General features: G+C 38.7%; 1 protein-coding gene across 4 annotated transcripts in view; it reads right to left on the reverse strand.

The window, feature by feature from the left end:
• Positions 1 to 23325, reverse strand: part of MYO3A (myosin IIIA) — a 104147-nt gene that overhangs the window by 15360 nt on the left and 65462 nt on the right. For all 4 annotated transcript variants that reach the window (XM_025148369.3, XM_025148367.3, XM_025148368.3 and 1 more), the window contains 12 exons: positions 22737 to 22947; positions 20407 to 20554; positions 15850 to 16003; positions 14915 to 15003; positions 12326 to 12455; positions 12032 to 12202; positions 9739 to 9818; positions 9030 to 9107; positions 6306 to 6511; positions 4481 to 4592; positions 3590 to 3752; positions 2844 to 2930 (listed from right to left, as the gene is read on the reverse strand). In XM_025148369.3, coding sequence (XP_025004137.1) covers positions 2844 to 2930; positions 3590 to 3752; positions 4481 to 4592; positions 6306 to 6511; positions 9030 to 9107; positions 9739 to 9818; positions 12032 to 12202; positions 12326 to 12455; positions 14915 to 15003; positions 15850 to 16003; positions 20407 to 20554; positions 22737 to 22947 — 1629 coding nt within the window. The remainder of the gene's footprint in view (positions 1 to 2843; positions 2931 to 3589; positions 3753 to 4480; positions 4593 to 6305; positions 6512 to 9029; positions 9108 to 9738; positions 9819 to 12031; positions 12203 to 12325; positions 12456 to 14914; positions 15004 to 15849; positions 16004 to 20406; positions 20555 to 22736; positions 22948 to 23325) is intronic.

The raw sequence follows: 23325 nt of genomic DNA on the forward strand, positions 1-23325 counted from the left end.
TCTTTCTCAATATTTTTCTGGACTAAAGAAAATAAAGGAAGACACAGAAAGAAGCAGAAGCACAGTGCTATTGAAATGCCTCTAGAACATTGTGCTCTATGCTTCAGGTACCTGCTTTGCCTATTTCAGGCAACTGATGTGACTCAAGGTCCCTTATTTCCCTGGGAAATGCCTGACTATCACACTATAGAGAATACCAGCCTCTCTTTTGGCACAGACATGGAATTTTAATTCCTTAGGTAAACATTCACTAGATCAGAGAAAAAACTGAAAATGTTAAAGCTCAGCAGTAAGAGTAGACCTAGCTCATAATCCTTTTGCTCAGTACTTTGTGAGAGGTGCAAGTTCAAGTGTCTCTGACATGCAGGCAGTGGGTAGTTTAAGGGCTGGGATTCAACTCCAGGTGAAGCTGACCAAGGTGAGGTGCGTGTATGAATGTGTTTACAATTGTGCTTAGTCTCCAAGCTCTCATTAAATTCTATGACCAGTCACTAAAGGCTTGATGCACTTGCTGGCATTTGGCTATTGAGTGCCATCTGAAGTGCTTCAGGATGCCCATGGTATCCACATGGAGCTGGCAGATAGGACAAGACAGATGGGGCTTTCTGGGAAGAGAAAAATGGGTGTGTCACATGAATTAAAGCTGGAGGCCAGAAAGACTAACCTGAGACATCTCAAAATATCTCTACCAAAGCATTTGGTGGTTTAGAAAAAAATGAATCAAAATCTATGTTCTGCTGACTATAAGAGAAATTTAGACATCTAGGTCACTTTTAGGGTTCTACACTGAGATGTCACATTCAGAAACCATATCCCATTTGGGGTGTTACTTCAAAAATTCCTGAACTTGCAAATAATTTCCCAATGGAAACTGGTACACTCTCCACACTGCTGTGATTTGGGCAGGCCTGCAGCTTCAAGGGTTCAGCACAAATCTGCTAATCCCTGGCAAAACAAGAACAAGACAGTGTTTTGTCCAATTGTTTCTATTGCACTCCAACTCTAAATGCAGTATCAAGACTGTAGTGATAGAGGACTCAGGTGATTTAACCATCCTGAGGAGATGGTAGATACTGGAGCACTTACTCCAGCTCTGCTGAGTGTTTTGCACCACAAGGAAAGGTCAGACTCATTTAAGAATGGAAAATAAGAATAAGTAGTAGTCTGTTCTAGCACATTCATAAAACTTTAAGCTAGGTTTTGTTTTTCTTTTCTTTAGTGTTCCCTCCTCACAATTTATACCAGCTTGGGCTTCTCTAGATGCCATGGATCAGTGCAAGAAGCACTGTATGGAAGGGATATAAATTACTCACTGATAACTGGATATACGTTAAAGGAACCTTTACTTACTGGAAATGGCACAATTGGGTTTCATACTGCTACCTGACAAGGCTATAGAGAAGTGCAAATTATAAAGCACTTTGTATACTTCCTCAGTTTCTTGGACTTTCTGAGCAAATTCTCATTCTATTTCTATATAAAACAAAGTCAATAGGAGATATTTTAAAATATATCAAGTAACGCTGTCAGTGGACATGCCACATAAGCCAAGTATGCTCTCTTTAGACTTATGAATATCTGACCTTTGAAGTTGGCTGAGACCTTTCTTTTGAGACAGCAGCTATCTCAACATTGTTTTCAAACCAGAAGAGGAGTTTTGTATTGCTTTAATAATGAATGGGAAAAATTTGCCGTGAGAGGTAAGTAAAAATGGACTTCCTTCTGTTTTGGCTTCTTGTGCCCAAATAGAAAAACTGAAAATAAAACTACATACAGACTAAAGAATGTGGACAAGGAGAGACACCGGGGAAATCAACAGAGTAAAGTGATAAATTCATAGTTTTTGCATTTGCTAAAATCCTAAAATAATTGTCAAGTTTCAGATTTTTAGCACAACACTGAATTTTACTGTGGTTTCAGTTTTTTTTTTTCTTTTTATATGCTGATGAAGTTTTACCAACTGCAGTTGAGTGCTCTTCAGGACACTCCAACACTGGCTCAGTGCCATTAACAGATGCATCTGACAATGACTAAAACCAATACTAGTGTTGGTACATACTCATGAAGGCATACTGGAGATAGTTTAGATCTAGATAGCTCGCTTACTGGCAGCATTAGCTTATATTTGGTGTCACCACCTTTGTAATTACTGAAGGTGCACTGCAGATTTGAGCCAATTTTTTTTCAGATCTGTGCCTGTTTAGTTGTATAGCCACTAATTTCAGAGCTGCCTAGACTACATCTGGCTTTGGGATGTCTCTGCCAGGACAGGGGAGAAGGAAATATAGGAAGGTAAAAAGGTAATGTCATATAGCATACATCTGGGTTCAAGGTGATAACCACTGCAGAAGAGAAATAGTACTTGGCTAGCTCAGATTGAGCCCTGGCAAAAAAAAGTTGGACAGGAGTGAAAGTACAGGTTGTAGTCTTCTCAAACGTAACAACTATTACTGATAAGTAACAAAACCTATTCCTTGCAGAACAGCATGAACACACACATTATATGCAGATCATGCCATGGGGTTTTAGCAGCACCAGCTGCAATAATTAGATGTATCAGACTGGGAGTGAAGTCTTGCTATGGCATTCTGCCAGCCCACTTCATAGCTGTAGAACATGACTTTATGCTGCTTTGAGGTACCAACAGTGGAATCAGAATCACCAAGGTTGGAAATACACCAATCTGCTTCAACCACTGCATACAGCTATATGATGGATAAATGATACCTCAGAAAGTGTAAATGAGCATAGTCAGTAGTGCGCTAAGGTCATAGCAAAGAATCTGGATCAACGTATTTTGTTTGGGTAGAACATTAAAAGCCAGGAAAGCAATCAATTCTTACTTGCTTGAAGTCTAATGATGTATTTTTCAATTTTTTGATTATGTTTTGCATTCTGGTATTCTTTACGAGCAACAAAACCTCTGTAAGCTGGAAAGAGATGTGAAAAAATAAAGAACCCATTAGGTACACAAAAGAATTTAAGAATAAAAAAAGTCTGGGAGGAATTACAGACCTCCATTAAAATATTTTTATAAAAATTTTGCAGGATTTATCTTTCCAAAAATGGCAAACAAGCATAAGCACTGTGAATCTACATAAAAATTACATTTTCTGGTGAGTTAAGTTACTATGAATGAAATGAATACAAAACACAGGAAAATCAGAATGTACAACAAGATGATGTATGAAATGTATTAAAAATTTCAGCTGATGTCTCCATCAACAGTGTAATTGGTCTTATTATCTGGGATGTTTAATCCATTATATTTTTATTATTACATTACACAACCTTGACAGAGCATGCTCGAATATTATTAATAACAGTATCATTTATGTATGCAATCACATCCTTCCATTTTAAAAATTGTCTTTAAAGGTAATATTGATAAATGCAACTTCAGTAAGAAGACTGCTGTAAGCTGATCAAAAGAAATTTTTCTTCACAAGAGCAGAAATGAAGTATCAGACATTTTGTAAAATGTAACAATAGGAAATCAGCAAAATTCACATGCAGTAAGCATACCCATCTATCGGCTGCACACATGTGCTAACTTTAAGCAAATCTTCAAATGTTTTAAAGCTATTACCTGATTGTATTTTAATAGCACTTTGTTCCCTTTGTTCCTTTATCTTTTTGTATCTCCTTGAGCCCAGCCACCCTCTGACATAAGCTTGAATCAATATAATCCTATCAACCGTCTCTTTTCGCATTAAATTCAGCTGTTCCACATGATAGTATTTGAGGAATACCTTAAAGAGAGGAAGCAGACAAGCAGTAGCTTTAGTTACTATGGTTTACGCAAACTGGCCCTTGCAGTCCCAGTATTCACTCAATCCATTTAGAATCTACAAGTTACAAGTTGGTGCCAACAGACTTCTTACTTGTATTACCTAAAAGATCATTTTTGTTAAAGATAGCATCTTGTTTGCTTGTAGTATTTTACCTTACTCTCCCCTTCAACAAAGGTGATCCAAATCTGGAACTTTCAATCTCTTCTTTCCAAGTTTAAATCTAAGGCATAGCTTATTAACTAAATTGATTTCATCAAGCATGAAGGTGATATCAACTCCTATTGGTCAAAACGTTTTCTCCTCCCATTGTGAGTCTGGTTGCTCCAAGGAAGAAGCATGAACGGATTCTTACTATCACATTTTTAGAAATACAGTACAAGCAGCATCATTGGTCACACACTGCATTTTATAGGCGAGGTAGACTGTGGCATCATTACAGTTGATCAGAATTTTAACACGTTACTGGGTCAGGATTTCAGCCAGATATTAAGGAATAGTTCTGCAAAATGTTTTTTGTTTGTTTTGGTTCTGTTTTTGTACCAGAAGAGACCAAGAGCTACTCCAATCAAATGAGTAAAGAGACTGAGAAAACAAATTGCCTAGTAAATTAACAGTGACATGCTGCAATAATGCTGCTTTGGTATATGTACTGTATATATAAAACAACAACAAATATAAAAGGTTACTTTAGTTTTTCCAAGAACCCAGTTGTCAAGGTGGGCTTTTTCCAAGATGGCAGCACACGTTTCTGGGCTGACTGGAGGATCATCATTTGTTTTGTAACAGATGAGATAATACCTAAAGACAAATAGATGATTCTTTATTCCATTAACAGCAAGCAGTATTTGCAAATATATCTCAACCATTCATTTAAACTAATAAAAACAGTTCCATGAAAGAAAACATAGCACTGAAAAAAAACAAAAAGAGTACACCAAGAAAACTGCTGTGATTTATACACATTACTGAGAAATTCAATTAAAAGCAGATGAGTGACATATTGCACACCCTGGAGGGATGTTTAATTCTCCATCAGCACTGGGAGGCTTTAAAAAGTGTGCAGTTTGAGGAGGGTTGTGTGCCAGCACTTTGTTCCTCTGACTCTGCATTCTGTGAATTATTTCAGTGATAAAATCAAAACATTTGTGAAGATTTTCTGTCTAAATTAGTGTCCTTCATAGCAAGATCATCTTCGTTCACGTGCAAGACCATCTACCTTTTAAAGGGTTAACATTATGTGAGCTGCATCCCAGCTCTTGTTACTTCCTTGGAAGTAGCTCTGACTGGGAAAAGGGATCATGCGTGAAAACTACCCATACCATACAAATTCTGTGGGCAGGTAGAAGAGTTCTTGCACGTTCCAGGAGTTTTTAGAATGCCTCATTACAGAAGTCTCAAATAATAATAATAATAATAATAATAAAAATAAAATAATAATTTTGAAAAACAATAAAAAGACAGGGAGATATGTACATGTTAAAAATCTCTTTCTATGTGATGTTGCATCACCTACGCTTGAGACCTCAACAGCCTCACAGCAATCAGGGGCACGCTCTTTGGAGAGCTTCCTCATTGTGGTCATTGATTTCCTTTCCTTTACCAGAGCAGCACAGTTTTTGATAAAAAGTAGCAACTAAAAGCCACAGCACATGTCGCTGTGGTGATGACTACCTCTTCCCATGCTGCACTCTTCCAAGACTGTAATAGTCCCGGCAATGCTCTTTCCAGAAGCCATGCTATTAAAACATCACTTTGTCCTTCCTCTCTCTCCTTGTGCACCAGCAGCACTCCATGGCTAGCTTCTTTGTTTATAGGGCACTATTACTTTTAAGTGCTTCTGTCTGAGTGACTGTTGCTTGCTTTTTCCCAGTCTTGCTCTCCATTTCAGAAATCTGATTGAGGCAAATATTCAGGGTCTTTATTTGCAAAAGAGGACTACAGGGTAAGTACTCAGAAATCATTTTTTGAGGCAGTGGAAGAAGAGGGAGTTAAAGGGATTATAAAATAATCATTATTCATTATCCTTCTTAACAAATGGCTAATACTTAGAAATTGTATTTTAAACAGAACTGTGCACTTAATGAACTTCTCAGCCCTAGATGAGCAGTTCCAAATTATCATCAATCCCTGCCAAAAGGAGATGTTGCACAGTGCTGGATGTCAGGCGCTAGAGAAACGGCGACGATTCTCTTTCTCCAAATTCTCCACTCTAATTCGAAGCACTAAACTCCTAACCCTCAAATCTCTGAAGAAAACTTTCAGATTATAAGCAAGTCAATTTCTACCCCAATGTACAGGGAATCTGAAACAATCGTCCTGAGATGCGTAATCTTTCCCTACCAATCCAGAAGGGCTCACAGATCTTGTGATTGATTTATTTTGTCATCCGGTCTGCAACCATCTTTGTAACAGAAAACGTCTCTGTATTTTTTTTAAACACCCTGCCAAAGCCATGCTTATCTGAGCAACAATGATAGAAGAGAAAAAAACACTTCTTCACATCAGTATTACCGTTTTATGAAGTTCGCAAAGAGTATGCGGTGCGAATAACCCTGTCTTCGAATCCTTGCTGTCTCCAGAATTCCTGTGTAACGCAGCTGAACCAGCACCTTTTCTTTATCAAACTTGTTTGCCTGCCGGTCGTTGTTTGGCTTGATGCACCGGACAAAATGAGGCTGGCCAACCACCATTTTGGATAACAAATCCATGAGAGAGTACTGCAAGAAAGTAACAAATATCCGACAGGAGGGTGCTTATAACACTTTCATGTAGCTCCAGGTGTAGCTGAAATTTTACTTCATATGATCGAGAACATGTGAGAAACCATTCACACTTCAGCAAAAGGGAACTTCAACAGTAGATGAAGTGAATGGCCCACCAATAATTCTAGCTTCGAAAAGACCAGTATATACTGAATGAGGGCAACACTGACCTCAAATGGGTCTATCGTAGCCCACCCACAGCATTCTCACTAAAACTGCAGTAATTTATGGTACTGCCAATAGCTGAACTCCTGCTCTGTTTTGGGAAGCAGCATTATCTTTAATTGCAGTTCCAAAAATTGATCTGTTTCTTACAAGCTCCCTGATGACCAGTGCATGTAACAGCAGCTGGTGGGCTGGGTTGGCCACATCAAATTTGTATCAAGTTGTACATACATTTAGCAGAAACAAAGCACTGTTTGCTACAGCATAAATGAATTCTGTGTAAAACTGCAGAAGAGGGGAGAGTTAAATGAGGAATATTTCTGAAGACATCACACTCATTCTCCTAAAAGGCACAAGTACTTGACTGCACATTTTATGCCTAATGCTGAAGACAGGGAACAAATAAGTGTTTGGGGCAAGTGCATCAGGCTTGGAGTGTGCATCAGTGACTGAGCTGTTAGTGACAGTGTGGCTGTTAAAGGTGTTAAATGCTGTCAGACCTGATGGAAGGGCAGTGTCCCTGAAAGCCTTTTCCCAGCGTTATCAGCTGGTCTAATACATGATAGAAACTCTCCTTGTACTTTATTTGTTCTTGGAATCTTGTTAGGTAACTGCAACATGCTTATTTATTTATTTATTTATTTATTTGACCTATTGTCAACTATTTGAAGATCTTTATTCATCCAAAGAGAAAGTCTTATGGATGGGAAGTGGACGAGCAACAAGCCAGTAAATATCACCATCCCTGTATTACATTGCAAGAAACTAAAGAACTAAAGTCACTCCAGTAGAGGACATCCTCTTCGTTGTATAGGCTGATGGTGAACTACAGCTGCCCTGCCAGGAGTAAAACTTTGAGGAGGGTATAACTAAAAATGCACAAAATCAATCCAAAGTTGCGCTTTTCCCATCTCACCAGGGTGCCAGACTAGCAGAGAAGGTGCTATTTGTAGCTTCTCATGCCAACTGAGGTAAATATGGCTGTAAAAAAACCCTTGGTTTGTATTTCATAACATTGCTTTGTAGGAAGATCTTATTAAGACACAAATGAACGGGCTCATTCCTCAAGATTTAACCTGATTCCACAGAAGGAGGCATCCAGGATGTCATGCAGTTCAGCAGTAGGTTGGGCACATGAAACTGGTGTAGGATGTCAAGAGCCATATGCTTCCTATTAAAATGTGCAACTCCATTCTGGACAAATGCTGTTCAATGCAGCAAAGTGCTTAATTAGTTTTATTACTGGTGTGGCAGTGGAACACAAACAAATAGGACAAGCTAATGGATATGCTTTTTTCTACTCAGCCTGGGAGGCAGATGGTTTTCTCAGTCATCCATGGATTTCTGCATAAGAGCAAAGCACTGGGGATGAGCTGAGTTTTCATTTGGGAGCATTAGCTAGCATGTTCTGAGCAGGGATTTCCACTACTGAAAACAGTAACAGGAAAGTGCAAATATAATGAACTCATCCATGGCTTCTGTTGCTAGATTTGTTGTTGGTAATGCACTGAATCACAGACATGAGCTTTGAAGTAGATTCAATACATTTTTCCATCCAGAATATTAACACAACAGCTTTGAACCACTATGATACCTCAGCTTGAATAATCCTTGGTAGACCAAAAAGCTGTGTAATTGCATCTACTAACAAAGAGATCCTGCTTCTTACTTTTCTCTGTCTCAGATGTAAACAAACTCTTAAAGGTCATAAACATTACCTGAGCCAACTTTATATTTTTGCGGGGATATAGGAGTTATGAGGAGTTGGAGCCCCAGAGCTATGCTCCAATCAGCCAACTCCGCACATGACTTTGGAGGAAAGAATGTTCTTCACAGATATTTTCTATGACAGAATCAGCAGCACAGTCACTGCTAGGGAAAGTAAAGAGCACCACTGAAGAAGCCAAAAGAATGGACCCAAAACAGCCTCTGTGACCATCAAAGTCTTCCTCTGTAGCTCCTGTTCCAAATTAGCCTTGCCTTCTTACTTCTTAAGATCCTAAGGAAATGCTATACAACTGATATCCAGTCTTCCCTTACGCCCCTTAGGGAAAAGCAGGCAAGTGAAAGATGATTCATACAGAGAAGCATCATGACCGAAATATGGCTGTGTATTTGAGTAAAATTAGATGGAACATCACAGTCACCTTTAGATATTTGTACTGCACAAACTGCTGTGCCCTATATGCATTTCACAAACTCTAAATTGACCGCTGCTGACTCTATGTCAACAGGTATATTTCAAAAGATGAAAGAATAAATACTTATTCTACTCTGAAAAAACAGGTGAAAAAATCTGATATCTTACTCTGAAATAAGAAGCGACTGTTTGTGTTTTCATACTGGTTGTCTCTCTTGGATGATGTCCAGTATCTCCTGATTCATTCTGTATAGATGAAGAAAGAAAATGACACTTCTTATCTATGTTGAGCCTATAGTGACCTTTCCAAAGCCTCAAATCACATCTTTGAGAACATCAATTTAAAAAAAAAAAGCACTAAAAACTGGAAAAGTTACTGTATGATCACTAGCACAAAGTAGTTACACCAATACAATACATTACTTTGCTGCACAATACACAAACATTCACACACAGAGGACACAGTCTGAGAACAGAGCATCTAAATAACTGCCACAAATACCCTGACAACGTCTGAGATCCTGTTATTGTGGACCACTGCTATTGTGGTCATTCTCTATGGAACATGGCTGTACTTCGCACCAAATTATTATTATTTTTTTTCTTTTTCTTTCTTTTCTTTTCTTTCTTTCTTTTTTTTTTTTTTCTGAAGCTTTTATAAAACTATAGCAAGAAAGAAGGGAAATGTTAGTTTTTTTACCTCACGGAAGGAATATGAATTGCACAACACAAAGATATCCAGCTAAACAGAAAAGAAAATAGGAGAGGGAGAAAAACCATCGAAGGGGTTACTTGCTTACTTTTAGTACCAATAACAGTATTGCCTTTGTAGTTCAACTTAAGATTCAATAAGGAATCATGATATCAGCTTTCTTACCTTTGTACGACTGATTGATTTCTGGGGGGTCCACATCTGGTAACTGATTGTAGTTTTGCTTTTACTGTGTGCCAGGTTACCTATGGGAAGATCAAAGAATGCAACCTACCAAAATGCTTAAATCTCATCTAAACTAAAAACTATGTTGAACCACCTTATTCAGTGTAACAATATGATTAAAAAAGATGTCGACTTTTTCTGTGTATGCTGTCATTTCTCTTTGCACCCTTGAGGTAGAACAAGCCCTGAAGAAACTGCATGAAGATGGAACAGGACTGAATTTTCTGCCTTCAACAATTATATCACCTACTGGAGCAAAAAACAAAAACAAAAACAAACAAACAAACAAACAGAACATTGCAGAGGGTGAAAAAGATATGGTATCCATGAACTTTTACCCTAAGGGGGCTATTTTGCTATCCTAGTTCTAAGGCTACATATATATAAGTTAAAATTATATGCCAGCACCCTTCTCTAGCTCTGAGGCCAGATGACATGGCATGACTCAAGTCTATACAGCTAAACTCTATACTTCTCCACTCTGCCACTCCACTGGTAAAAATACAGTTGCACCCCCCTTCAGAGCTTGCTGGAAACCATTGCTAATTTGTACTTTCTTGTGAAGTGTGCCTGTGTGTTTCTGGGAGAACACTAGCTGACACTGACCAAAACTGTCCCAGGGTGACATGCTAGAAATTAATCATAATGGACAATCCTGTGGCAGTGTTTTGTCTACTGTTCTCTGGCCCTGCTTTATTTACTATCATAGACATAGTCTTAAGACTGCAACCTTGGAATTCTTAGCCAAAAACTACCCTTATTATAATGACTTGAAGGATAAAGCGCATAGGAGTGGTTTATATAGACACTGACCTTCTAAAGAAATAATGAAAATACTACTGGACTTTACGCCATGTTGATTTATGTTGATAAATCCCACCCAGTGCTGCATGTTGCCATTGCTTCTGCTATTAATATAACACCTCTGAAATCTTGCTACACACTGTGAGAACTTGTAATCTCTCTGTGCTCAGCTACTATGAGTAAGAGAAGGATAAGAGTTACATAAAAGTTGGATAAAAAACTGCAACTAAATGGTATGCCCAGCTAATGCATCATGGATTATGTGATGGTATCGAGTGCAAAAATCCCCTGTGCTTAGCTAAATATCACTGGGTAGAAAGGAAAGAGAGAAGATTACTCACATCTAACGTTAGCTATCTGGAATTGAGGTGTCTACTGGATCTCCACTGCATTCAGTGAAGAGAGAGACCTTCAGAAGAAATTTGTCTCATCCTAAGAGAAACACTCGAGATGGACAGGATCGGTTGGACTCTGGATATACCTCAGTGTTTCCACTGACTCTGTGTGAATGACTTAGACTGGAAAACTAACTTTTAGTTCTTTAGAGCTGGCTTGTTTAGGTCAGTTTCAAAAGGTACATTTGATGTTGATTAACAAAAAAACTAAAATAATCTTCAGAGTAATTATTGCAAAACATTACAAAAGTTCTTGGTACCATTTGGGCCCTGACCTTGGCTCTACAGAAATTATAGCTAAAATGTTCAGAGGACAATGTGCTCTGTGCTTTCCCAGCAATACTGACCTAAAATAGACTTACAAGACTAAATTTTGCATTCCACCAGCAAAGCTTCCTTCGTGAGTAACAGGAACTTTGCCAAAACCTTAGCTTCTGTAAGTTATGATAACATTTTGGAGAAATTTCCATTAGGCTTTTTCAATTTAGCTTTCCTGTTCTCCTATGTAGTGGTACAAGAAAGTACTTTTGTAAAATACTTATTGTACAGCATCAGTGCCCTCACACAGAGAAAAATACAACACAATAACAAGTAACCCCTGCCTGTCTATAGTACACATAACAGCAGCTACCCACTAACTTCATGGTAAAACCTAAAGACAAGACACAAATGAGGCTTGCCACCTAGATTTTCTGATTGTAAGGATAAGAAGACTTACCTATCACAAAAAAAGACAAGTAAGACACTGTACAAAGGACATGCTTCAACTAAGGTGCAACTTTACTTAGAAGTAATTTCTGTAGAGCCAGTTACATTCCTTCAACCTCTTGTAAACTCTCCGATGAAGAGTTCACTCTTAGGACCTCGACAGTTAACTACTATAATGGACTAAGACTTGGGAAACAGCGTCTCCTCTTTCTTTGCAGCAGAGGTTAGGAACCCACCTGGGTTCTCTACTACTTTAGAGAAAAAGTTGCACTGAGACAAAACAGACAACTTACATATGCCCTGCCCAAAAAAGGCCAGTGACTTACCTGATCCATTTTGTTCAGTCCTCAACTCAAGAGATGTACTCCACTCCCTGTCCCGAGCCCCTAACCTGAAGAGGGGACCCTGAAAGAAGCCTCTACCACTTCCTTCGCACTTGACCAGACCAGTCCCTCCCCTGAAGCTTGAGATGGCAGGGGCTCCATTCTGTATAGATTCTAGGGTTGGAAAGTTAAGCCACAAAGTGTATAATGTCATCAATAAATGGTCATATGAAATCCAGCTGTGGTCAGCATGAAGGCTAGAGAAGGAGAGTAGGAAAATTACCACAATAGCAATACCTGTTTTTGTAAGAGGATGTGTTACCAACTGTCGTATCAGATTGTTCTCAGATGATCGCAGAAGCAGCACAATATCAGCTGGCAGAGTATCTCTATTTTTGGCCAGGAATCCACTTGCATTATACAGAACCTGTTTAAAAATGCATTTACGTATCTTCTGGGCTTTTGAAAAGTAATTGTAAATTTAATCACCCTGGCATGTGGCTTGTAATATATCAAGAGATATGAACAGTTTTTCAGCCATGAGGTTTGCTCTTGCTCGCAGTCTTTCTTTTGACGACAGTTTTAACTTTTTGGTATTGAGAACCATTATGATGCAGATTACTAAAAACAAATCTATTACTCCAGAGTAACTTGAGACACTCTTATGCCCTCACGCAGGGAACACTAGTTTTAGTCAGTGTGGATTTAGCAGTAGGACAGCTGTATTGTAGCCATCCTTTACAATCAGTACAAGTGTAAATACACAACAAGCAGTAAACTTGCTTTCAGCCCTATTGCACAGGGTTACCCATATTGTGTAGTCTTTCTGTCCCATTCATACTGCACTGCATTGGCCCTAGGGCTTATCCTCTTCCTCGAGAACCCTGCCTTAACTACAAAGGAAGTTTTCAAAGTAACAAGCTGCACATGAGATCTCTACAAACAAATCCAGGCATGGTATATCTAACTGAATATGTACCTCCAGAATTTTGACCCACAAGAAAACCAGGCCAACGAGTGTCAAAAGCTGGCATGTTTAATTTCAAAACAAAATACAACAGAACAACCCATTAACAATCCTAAATTACAAACAGAGCTTTGAAAGAAAAAGGAAATAAATTGTATTTCAGGTTTACAGTGAACAGGACTAAAAACAATGAAATTAAATCACAGCAATTGAAATTTAAGAATAGTAGGAGAAACCTCCTAATAAAAAACGCTGTTCAGCGCTGGAAAGGGCTGGTGAAACCCCCAGCTGCAGTGGAGGAATCAGGAATGGTACAGGCAGAGCTGACTCCCTGCTCCTCAGCAGTGAGATAAGCAATGCTCATTAAATGTACATAATTCAGCAGATTAATTTCAGAGGTGTCACCACAGGCCTTTTGTAGCTGCCTGTGTTATACAAGAGGCAAGCTGTCTTCCATCAGCTGATGGGAAGTGTGATGCTCCTTCCAGATCAGCTGCTCCTTTACTGCACAGGCATAACAAATGCTTATTCTGTACCCTTGAAAAGAGCTCGAAAGGAGGTGAGAGCTCCTGCTTCCACAAGGTTCAGCTGACCAGCAGCATTTTGCCTTAGCCCATCAGCGACTCCTCCTGAGTTTGCAAAGACATGTTCAGGAAGTCACCTTGAAGAGCAGGGCAAGATGATGCTCATCAAATAAAGCAGAAAGCATGGCCTTTGCTATCTGTCTAATGAAAGAACAGAACTAAGTAGTAAGGCTGATGGGATGAAGGAGATACCAAAAGGGAGAAGGAATGGAGCTGGAGTTTCAATAGAGCCAAATGTCGGGTCCTGCATTTTGGTCACAACAACCCCAAGCAACCCTACGGGCTTGGGGAGGTGTGCCTGGAAAGCTGCCTGATAGAAAGGGACCTTGGTGTACTGATGGACAGTTGGCTGAATATGAGCCAGCAGTGTGCCCAGGTGGCCAAGAAGCCAATGGCATCTGGCTTGTATCAGGAATGGTGTGGTGTGCAGGACTAGGGAAGTCATCCTGCCCCTGTACTCAGCATTGGTGAGGCCTCACCTTGAGTACTATGTTCAGTTTTGGGCACCTCAGTACAGAAAGGACATTGAGGTGCTGGAGCAGGTCCAAAGAAAGGCATCAAGGCTGATAAAGGGCTTGGAGAAAATGCCCTGTGAGGAGAGGCTGAAGGAACTGGGGCTGTTTAGTCTGGGGAAAAGGAGGCTGAGGGGAGACCTTATTGCTCTATTCAAATACCTGAAAGGTGATTACAGTGAGAGCAGGGTAGGTCTCTTCTCACTGGTGACAGGACGAGGGGAAATGGCCTTAAGTTGCACCAGGGTAAGTTTAGGTTGGATATCAGGAAACACTTCTTTACAGAAAGGGTTGTTAAGCACTGGAATAGGCTCCCCAGGGAGGTGGTTGAGTGACCATCTCTGGATGTGTTTAAAAACGGTTTGGATGTGGTGCTCAGGGGGATGATTTAGCAGAGAGTTGTTAGGGTTGTATGGTTGGGTTGTGGTTGGACTCAATGATTTTTAAGGTTTTTTACAACCTGAGTGATTCTATGATGCTATGCAGCCCATTTTAAAGCAGCAGGAACAAGTGTAGCTGAAGACTTAGAGGAGCACCGAGTTGCATTACAGAAGTGTGACTTTTTGGTTCTGCTGTAATATTGTCACTTCATTTACTGGGTGACATTGAAAAACACACTTTCATTATTGATTTTATTTTACTTTTTTTGTGAAGAAAAATACTTTTTTTTTTTTTTTTTTTTTTTTTTAACTTTTGAGGTATAATCTTTCCATGTCAGGCCTGAATAAAAAAAAGATTAAGAACCAAACCAGCTGACCTCTGCCATTTCCTTCCAGCCCAATCCAGTTCCACAATCCCCAACAAATACCAATAGGTCTCTTACCTTTCCTGCATAATGATAAATCCCAAACGTTAAATCTACTCTTTTGGGTCTCCAAAAATACTTCGACTTCAAATTATCCTCAAATTTTTCTAGAAGGAAACACATAGTTTATCTATTATTGGAGTCACTTAATTGTCTTCTCAATCTGCATCCATCTAAAGATATTTCTTGACTTCTCAGAAAATACAGTGGCACAAAACTACTGATGTTTTTAAGGAGAGAGAAAGTATAATGGTCTTGTAATAAAAGACATTCTGAAGAGAATATGGGAGCTCTTGAATCAGTTATTTTCTTCGTATCATTTTTTTTAAATGTGTCTTCTCAGAAAGTCATTTGTATTTCTAAGCTTTTGATCTTCATATATGAAACAGTGTGGTCATCCTACTACTGCCTACTACTGCCTACTACTACCTGGGAAACTGCGAGGAAACATTTACCAGTTGGCTGGGGGGCTCTGTACTGGAGACTGTATAATATAAGAGGAGAAAAACCATTAACTTATATAAATGCTTATTATGGATATTGTTACTAGGTTCTGTGTTCAGGTGTTGGTTAAAAACTTCATTTGACACTCTGCACAGAACATTTGGAATTCTGAACATAACTCAGCTTTGAAAACAGTGTTCTTGGCGTATGAACCTGGAGGTTTAAATCAGTTTGATCTTTATCTTTTAAGCACTGTAACTAAAAAAATCCTGAAGGTGGAAGAATTCAAAACCTGGATTAGCAATTTAGGTTCATTTGTACTCCTGACATTTCTTCTATCAACTTCAAAGATGTATCCAACCCTGCACGCATGCCTCACTGAAATATACTTTGACACTGGAATGTGGACTCACTGAAAACAACAGCTAGCACATATACCCTGAACTAGACAAAGCAAACAAAAATGTAACAGATATCCTGAAAAATTACAAAACAAACCATACGCTTACCTACAAGTGTCTGATCTGTTGCTTGTGGGAATCGACTTTCTTCATCAAGCAGGGATAATAAGCCCATTGGTTTCTGCAAGAACATATCTAAGAGAGGCCTGTTGTCCTCATATTCTATAACTCTCGCATCAACACCTTCGTATAGGTACTCATTCTGTAACAAACAACAGAAGGCACATTATATATATCTATACAGAACCACTTCAGAAAATAATTGATGAACTGCCAATTGTAGGAAACTAAAACTACATGGAAAAAGTATGCTGAGATGCTAAAGACATGAATGGATGTATCACACTGCCGAGCTACAGATTTTAATTTGCCGTTGGATATTTAAGTGATTCCTATGGCATTTCTGCAAAAGTGACTGGAGATCTGAGATGCCCCAACTGTTTGATTCCCATCTTTAAACATCAGGAAAAGCTCTCACATTGGGAAGAATGGCGCACACACAATCTAAACATTACATAAATAAATTGTCTCAGGTTGGCCTCTACTTTTTTTTGGTTCCTTTTAAGAAATGACAGAAAAGTATTAAGAATTATTAAAAAACACTAAAGGAGCTGATTCTTTCTTCTTTGCTGAAGACAACGGATATCCTTAACTTTCCACAAGAGTGAGTATAACCCAGGAACAAAAGCTGTATCCACAGGGTGCTGCAATGATTTTTCCCCCAGATTATGTAAATTATAGCTGGCCAATACAAGAATGACCTTCTTTAATTCTTCAGCATGGCAGAGGACAGGCATAGATTTACCAAGAGAAAGATGCTCTAGGGACTGCCACCCCTCCATTATTTTTGTCTGCATTACATAATGCAGTATATAAGGGAGCACAGAGCTCCCATATATACCAGGGCTGCCTTCAGAGCCATGCAAACTACTCCATACACTATGAAACACATAATTAAGCCTTCTGAGCAACTCTAAACATAATTTCTCTTCCAAATAATAGGACTTTATGGAAATGTTATATTAATTTATGATGTAATGTCACAGTTGGGCTACCCTGAATTCACTGTAAATTGAGTGTCATAAACATGAATGATGGCTAATATTAATGAGTTCAAAGACCTCTAACCCCAAAACCTTTCCTTTTGTGTCATTCACTTGAGTTTGAATGACAGTCAGGGTGAGTGAAGAAAGCAACACGGTGAGGATTTCAAATAACAATTAACTGCCATATGCAACAGGAAAGCACACATTATTAGACTTCATCCCTCTAAGCAAGAGAGAAACTGCAAAATGACAAAAAAATAAAAAAATAAAAATAAAAAAAATCACTAACACTGTCTTGGAAATACTGACCAAAATAAATATATCTGCTGATCCATTTGAAAGAAGACAATACACAACTACACTTCTCTACTATCCAGTCTGATCTCATTTCTCAGGACACTCTTAACTCCAAGGATAGGTTATGGTGGGGTCTATACACCCATGTGAAGGTGTAAGGAGTAATCTCTTCTAAAGTCCCACATGGGCTCTGTCCATCAGGTACATAATACTAACTTCAACCTCACCTGCCCTGGAGCAGTGGACAGGTGGAGCTTTGCTTTTCATTTTAATCAATGACCTGAGTAGCACAAGAAGACAGGACAGTAATAAATGTGTCACTGATACAGGCATGAAGTTAATTATATACATGTAGGAGCTAGTGGCAGGAAGGGAATGACTCTGAGTTATCTCCCAAAGATTACACCAGGGTAGGGGCAACTTAACCAAGGGCTATGGCTGTACTGACACACAGCTGTCATGCTCATGAAACCAGCTGTTACTGCTCAGGGTTACCAAGACTACTTTTACCAAGGGGGAAAAGGGAAGATACTGTGGAAGACATTACCTTGGATGAAAATATCAGAAAAGTGTTTTGGTGATGCTCAGACATCCTCAAAGAAGATCTCAGAGACAACACATCTAATGATTAACTTTTCCCTACTTGAAATGTTTGTGAGAGAGGGTGGTTAAGAAAGCTGATAGAAAAGGAACTCTGTAATAGTAGTTTCGCTCCACCATAATGGCAACATCTGCTCCCCCTCCCTGCACTGCCAACAAAAAATGCCTGACCTTCAAAGCATTCAGTGTATCTGACCCCTCAGTATTTAGCACTTGTATACTAAAAACTGAATGGGATGTTAGTGCTGACAGCTTCTGTAATGCTACTGTCTGCTGAGTAGGATGTGAAGCAAGTTCACTTCATCACTTCCCATGAGCTCCTGGAGGATGGCTGATAACCAAGCCTTCTAGGCACTGGTGTGACAGATGGCTTGGAATTAAGAGATACTGTATTACATTTTCTTATGCAATTGCTGGTCCTCAACCATATTATTATGATACAAACAGCAAGGAGAAAAGCTTTTACGATGTACATCATGAAATTGTAATTAAATAGATCTTATTTGAATTAATAAGCTGAATCAGCTACAGGATGTTGTAATCTCCCATAGTATTTTATAGCTAGAAGGCCCCTTCAAATATCAGCTGCTCATTGAAATTCTAAAGCATAATCCACTAGACAGTACTCCTATAGATGGGATGTCAAAAGGAATGACTGAGTTGCACTTATACTTGGCTTCCAATCTCATCTCAGTATTTTATGGCGTTTCTTCTGTGATCAAAACTAGGTATTATTACCTTGTGTAGTCTGGTTTCATTTACCAACAAAAGAATTATTAAATGCATTAGAAAATTATCTTCATGCTTAATAAAAATGCAACGACATTTTTTTCTGAGAATGTGGCATGATGATGCTTTGGTTTAAACAGCAACATCAGGGAGTTATTCGAGATGAACATTTCCACCTTAGAGTAGAAGATCAATTTGCTACATAAATGTAAAATAAACACTGCATACTTATAAAATGCAAAAAGTAGTATCCTTCTAAGTGGCAATAAATTTACCACTTTCCAAAATATCGAAGGTATTATATAGGAAACATTACACTGTTTACTTTTTATAGAAGAATCACAAGTGAGAAAGAAATGGGAAAGTTGTCTTTCTGGACAAAGTTACCTGCAGAACTTGGAGCTAGCAAAGAATTATCTCACATCAGTGCTGCTACCTTACATGTGAGAGAAACACCTTGAGGGACAGGATGGGCAGCATAATGAAAAAGGAGGTATTATTTTTGGAGCAACTCTCATATATACCAGTAAGATGGAAAAGAATACTCAAAAACCACTAAAATCACATTAGGGGTACTACAGTGACACTAAATGCTACAGAAAACATTCAATAAAAAGGATTTCTCAGTACTGCACAATTGTCTTCACAAATTTCATTCCTGTAGAAAATTTTCAGCATTGCTTGGTGCAAAAAACTAAAGGAGAAACAGCTGGGAGTTATTATAAGTCTGTGGTCACTCATGGGACAAAAAAAATCTTCCTTAGGAAAACTTGAGGCAATTCCTCCTTACACCCTACCCAGGCTTCTCTTATTTACTGTACCAATGCAACAAGACTAAAAAAAAATAATAAATGAGCAGTAAGGTCAATTTTTCTTAGATGGGAGTGCTACAATCCATTGTGTTTTTGTTTGTCTATTCTGTGTCCACGCCAGTTTTGGGGCCATTTATGTCACTCCATAAATGTTATGTAAGACATTATGACATTATTCATTCATTCTTCTTGGGCAATTTCAATGAGATTGCTAGTTCCTAAAAGGCTTGGGGCGATTGCTCTTTGTAATTTATACAAGGGCAACTTAGTGTGCCTGGGGAACATCCTGAATAACAAAGCTTAGGATTTTTGACCACATCCTAACATACTATACCCATCACTTCTGATGCTATATTTTTAGCAGGTTGCACCGCCAGGGAAAGCAATGCTGTTATCAGTTTTCAGATTCAGGTACAGAAAAGAAAACAGTGACAATACCGAATATATCTATTTCCAGTGAAATTATTGTTTTTTCCCCAGACAATGTAATTTCTTCAAATAACAATACTGAATAATGATTTAAAGATGAGTCACATGAAACTTTATAAAGTTGAGATGATCTTTCTCTGAGGTTTTTTTAGTCCTCTTCAATTTCATAAACTTTTATAATTCCATTTCTAGTCTCTGTTTCACATAAAATTATTTTGATTAAATCCAACATTATTTAGCTTAGATGAGGTAGTTCCTGAACAGGAACAAATTAAGATCAAGATTTCCATTTATTTATTTATGGAATTTCAGTGCTCATTAAGCTTATTAGTAAGTTATTATGAACACTGCATTTCGATAATTATTTTACCACTCATTTATTATTTTTTTTTTTACTGTAGAACCATACGTTACATTATTCCTCAGGAAAACAACACTGCATTTGCACCAGAATGATTATCACTGTGTTATGTTGCTTAGATACTGTACATTTCAAGTTTAATGTATTTTATGTAGGCATTTTACTTGCAAATAGCAATCCAACAGTGCTTCACACAATACATACTCAGAAAACATTCGTTAGGATCTGCAATTTACAACCTCCTATGGAGAAGAAACAATGTCATTTCTTGAGACAAGCTTTTATATGTTCAGCAATTCTAAAGCTTAATCACAAAATTCAACACACATACCTGTTCCCAGGCAAAGACGTGTTGATTGAAGTAGAACTGAATCTGTTCATTGGCAATGTTGATACAGAGTTGTTCAAAAGAATTCTTCTTGAAATTCTCAAAGCCAAAGATATCAAGAATTCCAATGTTCAAACCCTCATCGCTTCCACTGTAAAGATTAATTATTTGACATTGACTATCTACATAATTGTTTTGTGAAAGCAAATCATAAGCCATATCTCTACAGCAAATATGAACGGAATAGCGTTTACTAAGTCAGATTTTTCTTTGAAAAAAAATCAATTTTTATTTGAAATACAATTAATGCATATAGATTCAAAGATGTCTCTGTCTGCTAACCAGATACACTGAATCACATAATGTCGAATTCAATTGATGTGTATAGAAGACTTCAAATTTGATTAATATGTCCTAGTTAATAATCTACTGTAAAAAGTTGATGGTAGAGAAACAACATGAGGTTCTTTCTGTTCTTCTTGTAAGCAAACAAGCCGTACTCAATTGTACTTTGGAATTAAAGACACTGTTATTTTAACAGGAAAGTCTAAAGAAAGAATAGCTAGACCTTCTATGTATCTAAATAACTACTTCTAGTATTGAGCACATGAACATCTTTGTGAAGTCCATCTCATAAATTGAAGTGTTTCCTCATGGAAGGACCACACAAGGAACTTTTCTTCTGGCTAATCCATATCTCTTTTTGTGGCTATTTCCAAAATAAGTCAGAAGTGCCACATGAAAGTTCTTGCTGTGTTTTGCTCTCAGAGTGCTTTGGTAGCTGTGTCTTTGTAGTGAACGCACGTATGTGCAGCTGGCACTGGGGCAGTTGGGCTGTGCTGGCTCTGGCTCCCATCTTTGCTAGCTCTGCAGCACCAAGTGCCAAGCCTCTGTGGTACAGACTGCAAGGCCAAGTTTGGGTAAAACAGAACAGATTCACTTTCTGTTTTCAGTAACTGGTTCCTCTGGCACAGCCCCGCCCCAGCAAGGTCAGCCCAAGCAGGGTGCCCAGGCCCACATCCATGCAACTTTTGGAGATTCTCAAGGAGGAAACCTCACAGCCTCTTGGGTCCCTGTGCCAGTGTTCCATCACTGCACAGCACAGCAGTGCTGCTTGATGGGCAGGGGCAGCTTCTGGGCTTTAGGTTGTGCACAGTGTCTCTAAGCCTGGCCCTGAGCACCACTGCAAAGAGAATCACACAACTTCTACAGGCTAGCATCTTTGCTATTGCTTCCTGCCCCTATGAGTGCATTGAGAAGTCTTAAAAGAGGAAGCAATAAGCAAAATTTAAAGGCACACATCCTGCTCTGATAAATAATACAAATTTACAAATACTGTTTTACTGGGTGATTCTGCGTGGAGCCAGCAGTTGGACTCAACAACCCTTGTGGTTCCCTTCCAACATAGGATTTACTGTGATTCTATGACTCTGTGACCAAAGACATTTGCTGATTTTGACCTGTTGGTGACTACTTTGTCTGTCTGGAAATTACTGTTGTTATTTGTTTGTTTATAACGAGAATTTCAGGTCAAACATTCTCCATGCTCACCAGCACTGTAAGCATTCAATTTGGAAAAGAGAGGCACACATTAGCAATGCTGCCTCATCTATCATGCATTTTATTCAATTATCTACTGATTAAAGTTCTCTTTATTGCTGCTCTGTGGTAACCAAATATTTGAACGTTTAGACAGATTTGAGGATTGCAGCCTTAACTTTCTTTTGATGTTTCAAAAATACAAAATACATAAAAATCCAGATTTGCAATGCTACTTGTTATTGATATTCTATTTCAAGTGCATGCTTCGTCACTGATATTTCAAGCCAGAGAGAGCCCTGACCTACAAGATCTACAATGCAAGCTGCATTATTTCTTCTTTAATTAATTAGTGAAATGTATTAAAACCTCATTCCAGAATCTTTCTCATTGATATGTTTAAAATGTCACCCTGTAAGGACAGGGTGGGCATTAACCTCAGTAAATGGCTTTGGAAACTACCCTGATATATATAGTTGTGTGCATATAAAAGCAATAACTGCAATATAAGGAACAATGTGGGTGCACACAAAAGCAGAATTTGACCAATGTAGTCAACAGTATAAAGGAAAAAATAAACATTTCAATAGTTACACATAATCTACAAATTGTTACATGAGTAAAGGTTAAACAGAAAAAAACCAGATGCTGTGCTATCTGTACCTACTGCATTGCCACTGCATAACATAAATAGTATAAAAAACACCTTTTAACATGAGAACACTAAATACTTCAATGTAGACCCCACTCCTTCCATAGAAGATCTCTCTTTATTCTGGAAAAGTGCATTTTACCTTAAATGTTTGTCAGGTTTGAGAAGAGTGTTGATGCGATTGACTATCCAGCTGAACAGGCGCCCATAGAGAGCTTTGGCCATCGCATCTCTGACATCAGTGGCTTTTTCCACAGTGTTGGGACGAATAATTGTTTCTCCTCGAGTCACTACACAGTGAGAGGTGAGGGCCTCTTGCAGTTCGTCTGCCTGAATACACAGCAAGGATGCACCTGGAAGGTAAGCTCACAGCTCAGAGGCAGACTTCTGAAGAAAAAACACACACTTTTATGATCAAGGCTGCAAGCACAATGTACTACAAAACAGTGGACCAGTCAAAGTCTTAAACTAAACCTTGCAAGTGGAGGTGTTCATACAAACCAATGGTCAGTACCTATTTCAGTCATCAGCCTTTCTACTTTCCACTGTATTACAGAATCATTGAATGGCTTGGGTCGGAAGGGACCTCAAAGACCATCTAGTTCAAGCCCCCTTGCCCTGAGCAGGGTTTTCAGCCACTGAATCAGGCACTAGATTGGGCTGTCCAAGACCCCATCCAGCCTGGCCTTGAACACCTCCAGGGATGGGGCATCTACAACTTCTCTGGGCTG

This window comes from Gallus gallus, chromosome 2, assembly GCF_016699485.2.
Source record: "Gallus gallus isolate bGalGal1 chromosome 2, bGalGal1.mat.broiler.GRCg7b, whole genome shotgun sequence".
In the NCBI taxonomy this organism is placed as follows: Eukaryota; Metazoa; Chordata; class Aves; order Galliformes; family Phasianidae; genus Gallus; species Gallus gallus.